The 19,212-nt window shown below is 38.7% G+C and overlaps 1 protein-coding gene across 28 annotated transcripts in view; it reads left to right on the top strand.

Moving 5' to 3' along the window:
• ICA1L (islet cell autoantigen 1 like) overlaps positions 1–19,212 on the top strand; it is a 67,158-nt gene that overhangs the window by 14,709 nt on the left and 33,237 nt on the right. For 22 of the 28 annotated variants that reach the window (XR_011528563.1, XR_011528562.1, XR_011528558.1 and 19 more), the window contains 6 exons: positions 6,904–7,072; positions 9,585–9,657; positions 13,024–13,147; positions 14,570–14,768; positions 17,063–17,188; positions 18,836–18,934. Coding sequence is in view for 16 of the 28 variants with exons in the window: in XM_008517385.2 (XP_008515607.2) it covers positions 6,904–7,072; positions 9,585–9,657; positions 13,024–13,147; positions 14,570–14,768; positions 17,063–17,188; positions 18,836–18,934 (790 nt within the window). In the remaining 12 variants the exon portion in view is untranslated. Of the gene's footprint in view, positions 1–6,903; positions 7,073–9,584; positions 9,658–11,530; positions 11,731–13,023; positions 13,148–14,569; positions 14,769–17,062; positions 17,189–18,835; positions 18,935–19,212 lie in introns of all 28 variants that reach the window. The other 6 variants (XR_011528567.1, XR_011528566.1, XM_070580790.1 and 3 more) reach the window with 1 other exon arrangement.

Raw genomic sequence — 19,212 nt, 5'->3', positions numbered from 1 at the left:
GAAAGAACTAGAAGTGGAGGCTGAAGATGTGACTGAATTGCTGCAATCTCATGCTTCTTATGGGTGAGCAAAGAAAGTGGTTTCTTGAGATGGAATCTACTCCTGGTGAAGATGCTGTGAATATTGTTGAAATGACAGCGAAGGATTTAGAATGTTGCATAAACTTAGTTGATAAAGCAGCGGCAGGGTTTGAGAGGACTGACTCCCAATTTTGAGAGAAGCTCTACTGTGGGTAAAAAGCTGTCAGACAGCATCGCAGGCTACAGAGAAATCGTCTGTGAAAGGAAGAGTCAATTGATATGGCAAACTCACTGTTGTCTTATATTAAGAAATTGCCACAGCCACTGCAGCCTTCAGCAAACACCACCCTAATCAGTCAGCAGCCACCAACATCGAGGCAAGACCCTCCACCAGCAAAATGATTATGACTCGCTGAAGGCACAATGATGGTTAGCGATTTTTAGCAATAAAGCTTTTTTTTTTTAAAGATTGGCATCTGAGCTAACAACTGTTGCCAATCTTCTTTTTTGTTTTTTCTGCTTTTTCTCTCCAAATCCCCCAGTACATAGTTATATATTTTAGTTGTGGGTCCTTCTAGTTGTGGCATGGGGGACGCTGCCTCAGCATGGCTTGATGAGCGGTGCCATGTCCGCGCCCAGGATCCAAACCAGTGAAATCCTTGGCCGCCGAAGTGGAGTGCATGAACTTAACCACTCGGCCACGGGGCCGGCCCCCAGCAACAAAGCATTTTTAATTAAAGTAGATACACTTTTTTTTAGACATAATGCTGTTGCACACTTAATAGACTACAGTAACGTGTAAACATACTTTTATATGCACTGGGAAACCAAAAAATTCGTGTGACTTGCTTTGTTGCAAAATTTGCTTTATTGTGGTGGTCTGGAACTGAATTGTGCCTGTAAAATAATAAATGTTAATAGAATATAAAAGAGAAAACTAAAAATTATAACTGAGTTTGTTAAGTATTTTTCACAATAATGAGTTATATAAAAGCTAGTTGTACATGTTAATTGTAGTAAATTTGGAAACCACAGAAACTGTCACCTGTTATCCCACTGCAAAGAAAACTTTGTTGACATTTTGCAGTGTTTCCTATCAGTTTCCCCCCCAAAGTTGAGTCATTAACAAACTGATTCTTTGATGAAACGTTGATTGTGTTTGTAAGAAAATTCATGGCTTGGGAGCCACAATAACCAGGAACACTATATTAATATTAAACAGCAAACTTGTCTGCTGCATTTTCTTAATCGCATCAATCACAGATTGTTTTTCTCAAGGGGATTTCAGTGCTTCAGTTTGCACATTACCATCAGTCTGATTTGCTTGCTTTTTAGTGATGTCACGGTAATGAGATGTTATAAGAGAAGTGAGGACAAAACTACCTCTAAAGATAATATTGATCTGTTTTAAGATTTGTACTCCAAATCTGGGAGATAGCTAAAAAATTCAAATATTGTCTAGTGCGTAAATGAATAAAGTGTTCTATGTAGTGACTGTGTTCAAGTGAAAAAAAATAATTTTTACTAGAAGTAAAAGATTTCTAGTTAAGATGATATGGTAAGGTTTGCTCCAAATTCGTAGTAGTCACAAATAAAAAAACAAACCCCAAAATGTTATACCTTGGCTGGATAATAAGATAAACATGAACCAGAAACAAAATAGAAGACAGAATGGTGAGTGGGACTGAGACGGATGTGCTGAGCTGTCAGTATAGAAGTAGGCCCTGGCCTCTGGGAGTTCAGTTTCTGCAGGTTGGTAGAAATTGAAAGTGTTTCCCATGCAATGTTCCTTCAACTCCCTGATTAGATCAACATTATTTCAGATATCACTGTATTGGGGGCCCTAAAATGTCAGTATAAGACACTGTGGAAGTGGATGTAGATGTCAACATTACACTGAACACATCCATTCACCAAACATCCTGCTTTTAAAGCATCCTGTTCATGCTTGTAGCTTCATCTGCTTATGTGAATGCACTTGAGTTCAAGTACATTCTGCCAAGTTATGATTTGTGTTGGTGAACACAGATGCCATAATATAGGCTGGAAATATCATGTTTTGCAAAAAAGTTACATCCAGAATTTTTGCCTGCACCCACTGTGTGTTTTGTTCTCAATTGAAATGTTCATATAAAAGGAAAGATAATTATGTGATTCATTTACGGGCTGCAAGTAAAGAATGTGTGAATTCAAAAACAAAAAATAATGGTGAGCTTTCTTCTTCCACTTCCCATCTGAGGAAACTTGCCATGATCCAATTACTTCTGACCAGTTGAAAAATTTGTTTAGTCCTAATGCTCAGTTAGGAGGACCATTTAGCTCTGACACTAAACTATATCCACAAATTTTGCCATTGTTAGTAACAAAAAATGGTATTTTGGCTTTCAGCTGCTACAGTTTATATTATTTGTTCTCTAAAAGTGATGCCATTTATTGGGTCCCCTCAGAGACCCAAATATCTCATGTAATGGTGAGAACATTGAGAAATAAAACAAAAACGTGGAATTTGGTGTAGTAAAATATACAGATGTGAAGGCTTTTGGTGAGACTGGGAGGTGTGCTATTTATAGTAGCGTCAATAAACATAAAATACTTAGGAATGAATTAAACAAAAGATGTGCAATACCTCTATATTAAAAACTCCAGAACACTGTTGAGAGAAATGAAAGAATACCTAAATAAATGGAGATACATGCTGTGTTCGTGGATTGAAAGACTCAATATTAAGATGCCAGTCCTGCACAACTTAATGTTTAGATTCAGTGCCATCCAATCTAAACCCCAGAACTCTACAACTCAATAGTAAAAAAGACAAACAACCCAATTTAAAAATGGGCAAAAGACTTACAAACACTAAACAATGGAACATATAAAAATGACCAATGAGTACATGAAGAAGTGCTCATCATCATCAATCATCAGAAAAATACACATTAAAGCCATGAGGAAATACCACTACACAGTCTCTAGAATGGATGAAACTAAAAAGACTGTCAAAGTGAAATGTTAGTGAGGATATGGAGCAATTAGAACTGTCATACACTGCTAGTGGGAATGTAAAAATGGCAATTTCTTGTTAAGGACGCACCAATCTTGTGACAGAGAAAATCCATTTCTAGATCTTTATCCAAGAGAAATGAAAATGTGTCCATGAAAAGACTTGCATAGGCATCTTCATAGTAGCTTTATTTACTATAGTCAAAAATGAAAACATATTGTTACCTTCATAGAGTGGATTACTATTAAGCAATAAAAAAGAACTAACTAGAGAAGGAAAAACTAAGGTGAAAAAAATCAAAACAGTTATTACTTCTGGTAGGCTAGGCATTGTCTGGAAAGAAATACAGGGAACTTTCTTGGGAGCTGGAGATGCCCTATGCCATAATATCCATTTGCAAAAGCATACAGCTAAACACTGTACGCTTCAATGTAGGTACATGTTATCAAAAAGAACCTGATGATGACGATGACGACGATGGAGTGAGGTGGTTGGGAACAGGCGAAGGTACAAATCATACAAGAATGGCAGAATATTGATAACTGAGCTATCATTCTATTGTTGTCTGCATATGTTAAACTATACCTTTTAAAGAAATTAAGAAATAAAAAATAATCTTGTATTTACCCTGAAATTTACCAATTTCGATCATCTTCATTCTTTCCTCTAGATCCAAATTACTGTTTTAATTTCCCTTCAGCCTGAAGAACTTGTCAGCGTTTCTAAAAGTCCCCTGGCTGTGAATTCTCTCAGTTCTTTATCTGAAAATGTCTTTATTTTGATTTCATTTTTAAAGGACAGTTTTGATAGATACAGAATTATGGGTTGATCTTTCTTTTTTCTTTTGTTCAACACCTTAAATATGTCCTTCCATTGTAGTCTGGTTTTTGTTGTTTTTGTTGAGATCTTACCTGTCATTTGTACTTTTGTTCCCGTTTATGTCATATGCCCTTTTTCTCTGCTTTCAAGATAGATTTTCTGTTTATCTTTGGATTTAAGCAGTGTGTCTATGATGTGCCTGTTTGTGATTTTACTTGTACTTATCGATCTATAAGTTAAAGTCATTTATAAAATTTGGGATGTTTTATTCAAATATTTTTCTGTCCCATTCTACCTCTTCTGTCCTTCTGGGTCTTTTTCCCTCTCGGTTCTTCAGATTAGGTGATTTTTATTGATTTATCTTCACCTTCACTTCTTATGTCTCCCATCTTCTGTTTGTTCTTAAGCCCATCCAGTCAGGGTTTAATTGCAGTTATTGAACTTTGCAACTGGAGACTTTCCCTTGTTTTCTTTCAATATTTTCTTTCTGTTCACCTATTGTGTACAGACCCTACTTTGTCTTGGTACATGTTCATAGCAGCTGCTTTAAAGTGCTTGTCTCATAATTGCATTATCTGGGAAATCTTGGGAATCTGTTTTTATTGGCTGCTTTTTTTTTACGGAGTATGGGTCACGTTTTCCTTTGTCTTTGCGTGTCTAGTGTTTTTTGATTGGATACTTGGCATTTTAAACGATGGATTTTAGAGGCTCTGGGATGCTGTTCTGCTTCTCTGAAAAGAATAATTTTTATTCTAGAAGGCAGTTATCTTGGCTGAACTCAAACTCCAGACTCTGTCTCCTCTGTAGTGGTAGCAGCTGAAATCCTTAGTTAGTTACTTCAGTTTCCAGCTGATGATTTTCTGCCAGGACCCCTGGGGTCCCCTCCCTCACCTAATGGTTAGTTTAGTGATCAACATGGGTCTTGGGAGGACTTGGTATACTGATTTTGGGGATCACCTCTTCTTTGGCTCCCTCTCTTACACATTATCCTTCCTAACTTTCTGATAGTTCTCCAACCTGGAAGTCTGTCATTGGATGTCTCAAGCCAGTAAGACTTGGCTTTCTGCTCAACGCACCCCCGCTGACAGGCAGATTCAGCAGCGCCCTCAGTCAGCAAACCACAAATGTGCAAATCCCCCTTCCTGAGATTTACCCGCCAGCCACTGTCCTCCCCTTGCCAGATCATGTGTGCTTTCTGTAGGCTTCTAGAGAGGGAAGGGAGGACCAAGTTTACTGCTCTCACATCCAATCAGATAAGCTACTCTTTCTCTCCCATGAAGGAGGTGGGAGGAGTAGAGGGAGGCCAGGAGTACACTGTCTGAGCTACATCAGCGTGAGAGTCAAAGTGGGGAGGAGATGTTATCTTCTGATACTCCCTAGAATTTTGTTCTCTTAACTGAGCCTGGGCCTGCAGTCAACTTAGTAGAAGAGGTCAGCAGGTTGTCCTACAATTGGATGACCCTCATGTTGATAACAGTCTGAGGGGAAAAAAATCATTGAAGCAGTGAAGAGCAACCAAAGCAGAGAGAAATTGGAGGGGAAACATAAAGTGCCAGTTTTCCCCCCTGACTTTTTATTTGTCAACAGTATAATGCTTATATCAAATCCTGTCCCCCTTTGTCCCAAGATTGAATTCCCTCTCTATTTTCTGTCCCAAATTAAGCCAAGTTATCCAGCATAGCATATGAGAGGTTCTGCAGTTACATGGTGACTGATCTATGCTGCCCGGGAATCGAGGAGGATGTCCAGCAGGGGATGTCCAGAGGATATCTGGAAGAGTGACCGCCCGTGGACTTTACGTGTTATCTTTGTTCTATTTAATGGTTTTGATTTAAACCTACTTTGTCTGAGATTAACAGGCTATCCTTGCTTTCATTTTGTCTATATTTACCTGGTATATCCTAACCCATAATTCCTTCTGTGTCATTTTGTTTTAGGTGGATCCCAACTAACATAGAGTTGGTATGGTTTCTGTGGTTTATGACTTGGGGTGGTTTGCAGCGAGGAGGAAGTTGGCATTTATCACACTCAGTAGCTCGTCATTTTCACTCTGTCCCCTTCGTTCACGCCGTTTGTCATGCTGCCGCACTCCTGCGCTCCTGCCCGCCTGTGGCTTTGCTAGTTCTTCCTGCTCTTGTTTTGCCCCTAGTAATTTAGAAATTAGATGTCCTATTTTTGTTTAATTAGTAATTACTTCAAAATAAAATGAAAGTTTGCACCTGTTTCTTTACAAACATTAAGAATACAGCAGTATCTGCTGATTCCCCTGGAAATGAGGCAGGAGCCACAGACTTCAGTCCCTCCCTTTGTTCCTGCCTCCCACCATTTATTGCAATAATTCGGGCTTTTAAACTATTATTATTTCTTTTTTTTATATCTCCTTAAGGGATACTTTTCACGTTTGCGTTTCCTTATATAGCCATGTTAACTATGTTAAGAACAATTACTTAGACATAAATTTTTAAGTTTACAGGTTACAATTTCCTTCTCTATTTCTTTTATAACATATCTCCCCTATACCTAAGGTCTTTGTTTATTTATTGGATATAAAGTATTTCTTTGAGTGATTTTTAAAGAAGAGTATGTATCCGAATCTTTGCATATCTGAAAATATTTATTAAATATGCTGACATAGCAGTTAGAACTATAGGACGTTTTCCCAAGGAAATGACAGCAGTATGCAAAGATGTGTGCACAAGTTCACTTTGCAGTATTATTACAAAAGCAAAAGTTAGAAACGGATAAATGACTACAAGTAGAGATTTGTTAAACAAAGTAGAGTTATTTCCAGCCATTATTGCAAAATCATAACAGTTTTATCACCTGTGTCACTTTAACTGAAATCAGTATAAGTGCCATGAATCTTTTTGCCTTTTACTTGTGCAAGTTGTAATTATAATATAAATTTAGACCACACAGAGAAATATTAGCATGTTTAACTGTTAACATTAATATTCTATTTAGTATCTTTTTTCAGTTTTTCAATTAGATTAGATATTGGCTAAATAGATACTTACTATTGGAAAGATTTTTTAAAGAAATTTAATTTTAGTCCGTTCCTTGTAGTCCCTCCATGGCTTCCTTTGGGCAACCCAGACCAGAAGATAACCAGTCAGTTGTCAACAGAATGCAAAAGAAATACTGGAAAACGAAACAAGTCTTTATCAAAGCAACAGGAAAAAAGGAGGATGAGCATGTGGTGGCATCTGATGCCGAACTGGATGCCAAACTCGAGGTAAATTTGAGGGTTCTGTGTATTGCACATAACTGGTCATTATCTGGGACTCGGGGGACTACGACCCGCTTCCACACCGAAGAACTTTTCAGGATAAATGCAAATGTGGAAAGAGAATGTTTAATTGTATCTGTCAATCAGATCTTCTGCATAGGAGGTCACAGTTCTCACAAATTGAGCATTGGCAGAACTGTATTTATAAATTAAGGAAATCATGAATTAAGTAATTTCTCTGGCACAAGTATTACAGTTTTTAAGCTAGATGTTAATGAATTAATTATATCCCTAATTGAGACCATATACTCAGTATATATCGTCATCATATTTTGTACTAGTTTTGTGTGAAGTCTTACACCTCACTGAAATAGATTAACTGAAATCAGATAGTGAGTGAGGATTTATAAGTCAGAGTTTTTGTTTCTGTTATTAAGGGGTAGAGCGATTGAAGTATTTCATTGTGCATTTTTGGCTCTGTTTTTCTTTTTAAATAAAAGGAATAATTACCATGAAACAACTTTAAACCTATAAGTTTTTTCCACTTTCAAGTAACTAAGCTAATTAGAGGAAAGATCTTATGTATGTTAGTGAAGAGGTCTGGAATTTTAAATGCAGATTTACTAACTCCACGTACATGTACTAATTTAAGATAGTTTTTACACATATTTCCAGGCAGGGGCTCTGTTGTGCTTGGAATATAATCATTTGTTGGGATTCTTAAAAATGTAGGTATAAGTAGATAGATCCTACTCTACTGAGTATTTTCATTCTACAAAACGTAAACTTACGTCATTGCCATGACAAATATGGAGATAGATAACAAATTAACAAGCTTTTACTATTGTGTTGAAAAGCATTCCTCTTTGGATTCAATGACAAATATGGAAAAAATGAAGGGACTTTATTATAAGTAATATATGTTTCAATGCTAAGAGAACTCTTCATTGTTTCTGCATATATTCCCACAAAAGAGATTTTTTTGTATTGTTTTACATCATTAGGTAATCTATGGGTGACATAGTTTATATTCAGTGTCAAATATTTGGAATTAACCAAGAACTATGTCTCACGTTTGTACTGTTTTTTTTAAGAATGAGGCCAGCCCTAGTGGCCTAGTGGTTAAGTTTAGCACGCTCTTGCTTTGGTGGCCAGGTTCTGTTCCTGGGCACAGACCCTCCGCTCGTCTGTTGGTGGCCATGCTGAGGCAGCAGCTCACACACAAAAAGAGGAAGATTGACAATACATGTTAGCTCTGGGTGAATCTTCCTCAGCAAAAGAGAAAAAAAAAGAAAGAAAAATATTTTTGTTGTATGTATACTTATATCAAATCATCACCTTTTACACTTTAAATATATTACAATTTTATTTGTCAAGTTATACCTCACTTAAAAAGGTATTTTCATTGTAAAATTAAAAAACAATAGTATATAAATCTTTCAAGGACCCATGGGGAAAAAATCAACAGTAATCACTTCATCTTAGTAGAACAATAGTTTTTGCATTCTTTTCTAGTCTTCTTCCATATGGATTTAAAACGGCTTTTAAATTGCCAAGTCCATATACCAAATCCAACTCAAACATACCTAAAATATATAGAAAATTAATGGTTGCCCCTCCATTTAGATTTTAGCACCTGTTATCACTCTTCCTTAGGTCTGATCAAACATGAAAATAATCGCAAAACCGCTTCAGACAGAGTACTCAGGCTTAATGGTGATACTGGAAATTTATTTGGTAATCAGAGGGTTAGGGCCTGATATTACACCACAGGGCCAAGGTCTTTTTGAACTAAAGTCTCAGAACAGTTCTTCAGCGTAGGACTTTGTGAGAAAAAGGCTGCACCCCAAAACCGATGCCGGCTTGTTTCTCTGCGAAAACCTAAATTTGTAGGGAGAAGAGTTACCTCGTGCATATAATGTGTCCTAGTCTCAAATTTTCATGCGCTCACTTTGAAATGGAGTCTACTGCATATTATGTTTTTCTGTTACCTATTAGCAACAGTAGTAATGAAGGGATTGATATTCATGGGAAATTCTAAACAAAAATAATCCCAAAAGTAATTTCTTTTTGATGTTGTAATACATTATTTAACGTTTATGGTAAATTCACTGGCCTGTTTTGCTTAGACCAATGTTGGAGCAAAGCCAGACTCAGAGGCAGCACTTTCTAGGATTATCTGTACTCTTGTCATCTGTGGTTGACAATGTTTGATGCAGTTTATGTTGGGTTTGTCTTTTTGCTGTTTAGATAGTTTGGAGCTGAAGGGAGGACAAACTCCACAGGTATAAGTTTTTATTAGCTCCCATGTATTTACCGCAATTTTTTCCAGCCCTCATAGGGGAAATCAATATGTGCTTTCTACATCAGAAATAAAACCAAAACTGAGGTACATCGCAGTCAAGGAAAAGAGACACAATCGTCATAAGAAAATGTTCTGCTTTTGAAGTGCTTATAACAGATACTTTTATTTGTTTACAGTTCTTTAAATTGTCCTAACAAAATTTATATTTCAAAGGTTTTTCACTCCATTCAAGAGACATGCACTGAACTTCTGAAGATAGTTGAGAAATATCAGCTAAGACTCAATGGTATGAAATCCTAGATGTCTATCTGATGATTTCCATTTAAAATAAATATTCATTTGCGTTTTTGAAAATGAGAGCTTTAATGTAAAAATATTAGTTTTTGAACTTTTTTGTGAATAGTTTCTTATGACAAAATGTGAACATTTAACAGTGACCTAGTCTCAAAGCCCCCAGAGTCCTAAAATCATCAAATCTTGAAGCAGATTCATTTTGCTGAGTTCACTTTTCCTGCCCAGTGTCTTAGGTGGATTTGCCTCCATCACTTAAAAACTCTCTCTCTTGACCTCCTCTTGCCCTTGCAATTATCATCCCCTTCCTCTGCTCCTTTCACAGAAAATTTTGACATGCACTCATCCCTGGGTATCCGCAGGGATTTGTTCCGGGACCTCCCACAGATAAGAAAACCCACGGGTACTCAAATTCCTACAGTCTGCCTTTTGTATCCACAGGTTCCGCATCCATGGGTTCAACCAGCTGTGGATTAAAGTTGACTCGTGGATAGGGCCAACTGTGATTGTCTGTATGCACGGTCTCCATTCCTTTCCTTCTACTTTCTCTTGTACTCCAGTCACGTTTTCTTCCCCACCACTCCACCAAATTTGTTCTTGTCATAGTCACAAAGAGCTAAGTCCAATGATCAATTCTCAGTCCTTGTCTTATTTGACTTATCACATTATTTAGCATAGTTGATTATTGTCTCATCCTTGATACACTCTCTTTACTTGGCTTCCAGGCACCACACTTCCCTGGATTTCCTCCTACTGGTCATTTCTTCTCATTATCCTGCCTTTGCTGGATTCTCCTCTCTTCTTGACCTCTTCAGTTTGGAAGTCAATCTTTGGATCTCTTCTCCTTTAACTACAATGGTTTCCTGGCTGTGGCCACCTCTCTGATCCTGCTTACCTCTCATCTCCTCTGCTAAAACTCTCTCCTCTTCAGCCATATTGATCTCCATCACAGTAGGCATATCTGCATAGTATGTTCCCTGACTGCCTTTAGGTATTTGGTCAAATGTCATCTTTGAGTGAGACCTTCCCTGACCCCTATATCTAAAATGAAACATCCCTCTTTCTCATAACTCTCTATCTACTTAACAGTAGCACATAACAATATTCAACATTCTATATATTTTATCTATTGTTTTTCTTACCACCACTAGAATATGCTCTCCTTAAGGACAGGAATTTTCTGTTTTATTTCTGCATCCTCAAAGCCTAGAAACAATGTCTAGTATATAATCTGTACTTGCTCAATGAATGATTTTCTTGTGTAGCTATGTAAATTAATCTCAAAACTTTATAATCAAAGCTCATATATTGTCCCAATAAAGCAAGAAATCCAGTAGAGCATGATAATTTTTTGAGTGCCTGCCATATTTAACACTATGTGCTTTTCCCAAGGAAATAGCTGGAGAAACAACTTTTTGCAACAAAATAAGAGATACAGAAGAGTATGTATTTAGTTCAGAAGAGTGATACAGGTAGAACTCTGAATTCTCTCGGAGTGAAAAATAACTGTGGATTAGAGTCATTGGTAAAGGCACTCCATAGTTGAGAGTTGAGGTAAAACTTAAAGGGTTTATAGAAGTTGGATATCTGCAGTCAGGAAACAAAGGAAGGTTGAGGTCAGATTTCTAAGGACCTTAAATATTTCACCAGGCAGTAAAAAGCCATCACAGTCATTGGACCAAGGGAGTCCTGTGCTAGAAATGTGAAGAAACACTGGCAGGTTTGTATGTCTTGCATTTTGTCCTGAAAAATCCCTAGCTCTTTTAGCCCACCGGTGGAGCATTTCAGGATAAGGGAGAGATGTGCGTGTAAAGATTTCATTGCGTACTTTATCTTCTGGATTGTTATAAATATGTGACTTCTTGAAGACTATTCTAGCAATGCATCTTCTGTTGAGACTAACATCAGACAGCTACAGGAGACGAGTCCAGCACTGTAAACCCTATGGGAACTCTTGACTGGGTAAGGACACAGAGGAGTGGGAGCGGCTCCAGTTTTTGGCAGTGGGTTCCAACACAGAATCAGCACAAATTCAGCTTCATCTCCTACCCTTTCTGCACTGATAAGGGTGAGGCTCAGTGATGATTCCTGTTCAGTTAAAACTTGGTAATGAAGTAATCCAAGTTCTCAGAGAGTGTCGTATACAAATTAATGTTCTTTCTAGTAGTTTTCTTTGAGGTATATTTTATGAAGTCCTGACTCAAAGGAAATGTGTAATCTGTACGTCTCTCAAGTAATCAGAATATTAAATTAACAACAGTCCCCAAATCCAGTCCTCTCTGGATCAGGTTGATTGTTCATAAAAGAGCACATGGTTTTATTAAAGATAATACTCCGGGATGTGCAGACACCCTCCTCCTTGACACCATCGTGCTCTCCTATGGGACCCCTTGCAGCCTCAACAGGGAGGAGCGGGGGGAGTGGGGAGAGAGCAAGTCAGAGGCCTGAGTTCTGTTGCTGCCCCAGAGGCACCCAGGGCCTCTCTTTCAGTTTGTAACTTCAGTTTTTCCATCAGCAAACTAGGGTGAAATGGCATGGCATTTGTCGTTTTTTTCACTTTAACCTTAGAGTTTGAACACTTTGTGGGTTCCCTCCGTTGGTCTTATTGTGGTGATGGTCATCTTATGCTACAGCCGTGCTTCTAAAACTGTGGTGAAGTTCCACTTTTTTGTTTCGTGTTTTACTTTCAATCTCTTGTAAACTGACACTTTTGTAAAATACAGTAAAAATGAATTTTTAGAAAAGTTAAAGAAGATATGCAAAATATAAGCGCACTTTTTTTTGTAATTAGACTCCACAGATCTAAAATAGTCAACGTGGTGAAAGTTTCTGAACAGTTTCTTAGTTTTGGTACTTGTCACAGGCTGGTAACAAATGGTTCTGGACTGGCGTGTGTCAGTGGGCCACACTTTGAGTAGCATTTACATGACAACTTCTAGGGTTTCAGGAGCAAAATTGTAGCCAACTGTGAGTCTGAGATATTGAGCATAGGAAACTGAAGCCAGGATGGGAGTCGAGAGTAAGTTACATTTAAGTAGGAAACGAATATTTTACAAAAGGCAGTGGTCCTAAAATGCGTCTCTGCACATTTGAAAATGCATCATTTGTGGGTTTGTTTTATTTTGTTGTTTTGGATTTTTTTTTTTCACTGAAGATCAATTTTTCCCAAAGTGAGTTCCATGGATTTGCTGCGTCAAAACCCAAAGCCCAAGAATTTACATTTCTAAAAGAAGTCTTTCTTCTTCTTCCCCCCCCCCCCGCAAGTAATTTTAAGTATAGAGAATATTGCTGTGAGAATTTTACTTGTGTGTATTTTAAACAAATGATGAAACAGTTAACTGTACTGTAATTTTTTTCCTAGTTATATCAGAGGAAGAAAACGAACTAGGGCTCTTTTTAAAGTTTCAAGCAGAACGGGATACAACGCAAGCTGGCAAAATGATGGATGCCACTGGCAAGGCACTCTGTTCTTCAGCCCAGCAAAGGTTTACCATGATTTTGCATCATCCTTAAATCTGTAGTCAATATGACAGTTTTGACGTATGTACCTAAATTTGCATATTTGTAAAGGTTACTGATCATTCCAGTAGAAGGTTAAAAGAGAAATATATTGCAGTATATAATTGATTTGAGGCCTAATTCTTATTTATTTTGTATTTAAAATAATTACTTAAAAATTGACATTCTTAGTTGCTTAATTCCTAGAAATAGACTTTAGGTATTTAAATTTCTTAAGTGGTCTAATGTAACGGAGGCACAGAATGGCTAAAATTTAAATATGTATAGTTTTATTTTTTGCTTTCACTTTTTTTGATACTATACTATCTATGAGTACATTGGAACATTTTTTCTTTTTAAGCAGAGGGAACTTTTTCTTCTTAATTATATACTTTGTATTCATCATTTTATAATTTTTTAGCATAAAGATACCTGTTGCAAAGAATCTCCTGCAGTTACTAAATACAGCCAAAAATCTTTGCATTTTTCAGAAGAAAGATAAAAGCAGGCCCTATCAGCCCCATAAGGACGATGTAAGACTTAAGTGGCTTAATTCTTTTTTTTTTCTTTTGAGGAAGATTAGCCCTGAGCTAACATCTGCTGCCATTCCTCCTCTTTTCGCTGAGGAAGACTGGCCCTGAGCTAACATCTGTGCCCATCTTCCTCTACTTTCTATGTGGGACGCCTACCACAGCATGCCTTGCCAAGCGGTGCCATATCTGCACCCGGGATCCAAACCAGCAAACTCTGGGGCCGCCAAAGAGGAACGTGAGCACTTAATCGCTGTGCCACGGGGCTGGCCCCCAAAATGGCTTTGTTCTTATGCAGCACGTCAGTGCGGAAGTCCTTTTCCAAGGGAGTGACAGAGAGACAATGCAAGGCCCTCCAGTGCCACTAAGTCAAAAGCAGACCAGAGGAGCAGGGTTTGACTTGTGTTTCTTAAGTCCTTGTTTTTTCGTCCTCATCCTCAGCTGCTAAGAACACAATTCTCATTAGTTCTTCTAGTATTTTATCTGCTTTTCTATAGCCAGGTTTCTCCTAAATTTGTTAAATGAAGGGATTTCTATTTATAGGACTCTGCTTTATGAATAGAGAACCTCTTTTACCCATGGAACTCTTTTCCAAATGGCAGATTTACTTGGCAGGTTATTTATGCATGGGTTAACAGCCAAAATGTTGCAAAAATGATATATCTCCCAAAATAAGAAAGGGAGAGATATAGACATATCTTTATTAACAATTCAAAGTTGGCTGTATGATGCTGACTTGCTTTCTAAAGCTCCTTAGGCATCTTAATAATCCTATTTATAGACTCATCTTGATAGAAAATATGGTTTGTCATTGTTTTAAACCTATGTTTTTGTTTCGTTTTGCTTATGGGATGTACCTCCCTCTGATTCTTGCATTAGATTGGCCCTGTGTACTCCCCTGTCTCGTCTTAAGCAAGAAGTAGCAACGTTCAGTCAAAGGGCGGTATCTGATACCTTGATGACAATTCATCGGATGGAACAGGCACGCACAGAATACAGGGGGGCTCTGCTGTGGATGAAAGATGTATCCCAAGAACTGGACCCAGACACCTTAAAACAGCTGGAAAAGTTCAGAAAAGTATGAAAATGTATTCTTTTCCTTTTCTTGATACATAAACCTATTAAACTTCTACAAAACAGTTTAATCAAGATCATAAAATGTCACACTGTTTTTGAAAAACATGTTCTTTTATAAATTCTTGGTTACTTGGAAATCTTTGGTTGAACTACAAAAGGCCCTCACGCTTTTTTTTTGCCAAGGAAGATTTGTCCTGAGCTAACATCTGTTGCCAATCTTCTTCTTTTCATATGTGAGCTGCCACCAGCATGGCCACTGACCAGTGGTGTAGGTCTGCGGCTGGGAACCAAACCTGGGCCACCAAAGCAGAGTGCGCTGAACTTAACCACTGGGCCACTGGGGCTGGCCCATACACACTTTTTTTTTTTTTTTTCTGAGGAAGATTCACCCTGAGCTAATGTGCATTGCCAATCTTCCTCTTTTTGCTTGAGAAAGATTCGCCCTGAGATAACATCTGTGCCAGTCTTCCTCTGTTTTGTATGTGGGTTGCCGCCACAGCATGGCCAGTGACGAGTGGTGTAGGTCCACACCCGGGAACCAACCCTGGGCTGCCGAAGTGGAGCATGCTGAATCAACCATCAGGCCGAGGGGCTGGCCCCCACTTTATTTTTCACTCTTTGAGTGGCATCCTCACCCCACCCCATCAACCTTTTCTATTATTTTTTTTCCCTCTCATAATAGGTTTAACTACTCTTTAAATGTTGCTTCCCTGGACTTTTGTGATTTGTTTACAGGAGGGAAATAGATTCCTAGTGAGGAAAACATATAATTTAAGTAAAAATTCATGTAAAATCATCATTATTTATAAGAAAAAATGAAGGTTATCAAATTTTTCATTCTGCCACAATACATAGTTTGACCACAAACTTTTAAAGCAACTGTCTATGTATGGACATACGTTTTTGCTAAATAAACTTCTTATTATAAATAACATCCCCTAAATTTACCGTATATGAATAATGAAATTCCGTCACTCATTCATTTCATATTTAGAGTACCTGTCATAAATGTCGTATTTAATGTTGATGGAGCCTTTACTCTGTACCAGCTGTTGTAAGTGGCTTGCCTCACTGATTACTCCCGATAGACCTGGGAACGAGGTGGACACATGGCCTCAGGCCACAGCGACCTATTGTTCCGTCCCCTTTAGAGTCCTTGACAATTAGAAGATGATCTAAGGGCGTGGTTGCACAACACTGTGAATGCACTGACATCACTGAATTGTACAGTTTAAAATGGTTTGGTGTATGTTATGTGAATATTACCTCAGCTTTTTAAAAAAAGAATACAATCCAAACCTCTTATCTGACCCAATAGCCCTGCAGGGTCTGACCCTGACCCCTCGGCAGCCGCGTCTCGCACTTACTGTCCATGATCCAGGGAGGAGTGCGCTCTGCCCTGGCCCTGCCTCTTCTGCAAGCATGATGAGCTCTCCGCATACCTCCTACGCCCAGGACTTTTGTCCTTGCTTTTCCCAGGGCCTGGAATGCTCCCCTCAGGGTCTTAGCATGACCCACCCATCATCTTTCTGTCCCAGTTCAAACGTCATGCCTGAGCTCACCCCGGGCGTCCCTGATCATCTTATAAGACAGTCACCCATTTCTGTTCATTTACACGTTCTCGTTGCAACGTGAGATTATCTTATGTATTTGTTTACTTCTTTTTTCCTGCTGCCTCCCCACTCCTGTCCCCCCCACCCCCCACTCAGGGGAGATGGGGAAGAACATCGTTCTGTTCACCACAATATCCCAGTGCCTAGAACAGTGCCTGGCACATAATAGATACGTTATAAGTACTCATTGAATAAATGAATTAGTATATTTAAAAGTTGAGTATTCACATGGCTTGGTGACATATAACTCACCTTATGTATAAGAAATATAACAGACCTGTGTTTATATATATCTCCATGATTCAGAACTATTCTTAGTGCTTCTCAACACTTTAACTATCTCCCCTTTTTGTTTATTCTTCTACTCATAGATAAAATATTATCCATCAGTAGTTTTAGATTTTTTTATTATTTGGAATCTGTGGTTTTTTCTTCGTAACTATGTACTTCCTTCTATCATCACATAACTTTTTTAGCATAAAGATATCTACTAGAAAGAATCGCCTACAATTACTGAAAATAGCCAAAATCTTTACCATTAATCATGAAATAATAATGCAGGGAAAGAGGGTTCATGTCCTTTACTACAATTTCATGTGTCTGAGAATATGTATCATGAACCTGTGTAATATGTTTATATCTGTGTTATCAGTAATAATCATTAACATTTTTATGGTTGCAGGTACAGATCCAAGTGAGAAATAGCAAAACTTCTTTCGAAAAGTTAAAGATGGATGTTTGTCAGAAAGTGGATTTACTTGGAGCGAGTCGCTGCAACATGTTGTCTCATGCGCTCACGACCTACCAGGTACCCACCCCCATGGTCAGCATGTCCTTGCAGTAAAGATGAGTGGTGAGATTCCTTTTTAAAAGTTGTCTAAAAGGTGTAAGAAATTGCATAGTTGATCGGATTCCTTTGACTTTGCTAAAATTGACTTATTGAGGTTATGGAGGCCAGAGAGTCATAGAATTCTAGAGTGAAAAAGACCGTAGGGATTGCCTACTCCTGTAGCTTCATGTTACTCTCCTTGGGGTCCTAGGAGAGAGAGGGGGGCACTTAGGGAGCATCTGGGTGAGGAGGGGGCTGTTGAGGAGGCAGGATTTAAGGCCGGTTGGACCTGGCTCACCCAGAGCTACCCCACTTTGAACTTCTGCCTCCAATTTCATTTGAATCAAACATGCTGTAGCCCAGAAAGTTTAAAAGTTTTGTGTTGTTTTATGAATGAGGAAAGTGAAACCTATGAGAATTAAGGTAAATGGCAATGTTTGGCTTAAAAACCTAAGTTCTAGGTCACATGTTCTTTTCACTCTGCCACGTTGCCATCCTACACCACTGTAACCTCACAAGTCTCACTTGTGCTTAGATGACCCCAAATCACACATGGTAGCATGCAATGAACGCGTTAGAATGAATAACTGGCAGTTACTGATTTTAACAGGTATTTGTATTTGGCAAAATAGGAAAATACACTGTCTTTAGTAAGGAAAGAATAGCAAACTAACAGGAATGGACGTTCCCTGCTGCTTTCAGGGAATCCACCTCATTTAGTGCAGTGCTGTGGAATTCGGGAATCCAGAACGCACGCCCCTGAAAATAGGAGTACGTGACAGTCTCTGTGGCATCCTTCCTGAGCCCCGGGAGCTGTTAGTTCAGTCCCCCTTGTTCTCTGCACTCGTCCCCTTGCTGTGAATAGGAACCTTCCAGCAGCAAGGAAATGTCCCATTACTCGAGTTAGCCTGAGAACACATTTTTTGAGCAAGTCTTTCTTTTTCTTTTTTTTTTTTTAATAGATTTTACTTTTCCTTTTTCTCCCCAAAGCCCCCCAGTACATAGTTGTGTATTTTTAGTTGTGGGTCCTTCCAGTTGTATCATGTGGGACCCTGCCTCAGCGTGGCTTGATGAGCGCTGCCATGTCCGCGCCCAGGATCCAAACCAGCGAAACCCCAGGCTGCCCCAGCGGAGCATATGAACCTGACCACTCAGCCACTTGCCCCCGGGCAAGTCTTTCTTGAACCTTAAATGAAAGACCGAATTTAGTGGTTCATATTATTTTTCTCCAACTACATGAGGTTTGTATATGCTTACCAACATAAAGATTTACAGAAATACCCCTAAAACAAATATGGTATTTTTGTGCTTTTACCATTTCCCTTTTGGAAGGTGTTCTAATCCTGCAGTTTTGTCCTCTTGGCTGCAGTTTCCCTCCAGCTGGCTCCAGTGTGCATCCCAGTGCTGTGTACAGACAGGCGCACAGACATGCAGACGCTCATGCCAATTCTTATGAGAATTCCTATTTACAGTGCTTCCCAGTTCCCCAAACTTGGAAACTGGTTTTAGTTCCTGCTTCTTCTTATTCAGCTACGTTTTATCTACCACACTGGGAAGGAAACATAGCTCCGAAAAACGTCCTGGATTCGAACAAGAACGGTAGTGCCACCTTTTCTTTTTCTGCAGAGGACACTGCTTGGATTCTGGGAGAAAACAGCTCGAACGATGTCCCAAATCCATGGGGCCTGTACTGGCTTTCATCCATATGATTTTGTAGCTCTCAAGGTACATTTTTTCCATTATCTTGTGTTAGATTATTATGCTTTATTTGGATAATAACATTGAAACTATTTTTGCTAAGCCTAATTTAAAATTTGCAAAACATTGGGAAACATTTTTCTACACTCCTTCGGCCAGCTGTTTTTCTGCAATTCACGCATTCCAAGTGCTACCAGCAACACTGAACAAATACATGGGAACCTACCGGCCGGCTCACGATACTAGTAGGGTGGGGGGGATAAAAGAAGGAGAAAGTGAAAAGAAAAGTGAAATGCAAAAGAGAT

The sequence above is a fragment of the Equus przewalskii genome, chromosome 17 (genome assembly GCF_037783145.1).
Source record: "Equus przewalskii isolate Varuska chromosome 17, EquPr2, whole genome shotgun sequence".
In the NCBI taxonomy this organism is placed as follows: domain Eukaryota; kingdom Metazoa; phylum Chordata; class Mammalia; order Perissodactyla; family Equidae; genus Equus; species Equus przewalskii.
The sequence above is the reverse complement of the archived record's forward strand: the minus strand, read 5'-3'. Positions and strand labels throughout refer to the sequence as shown.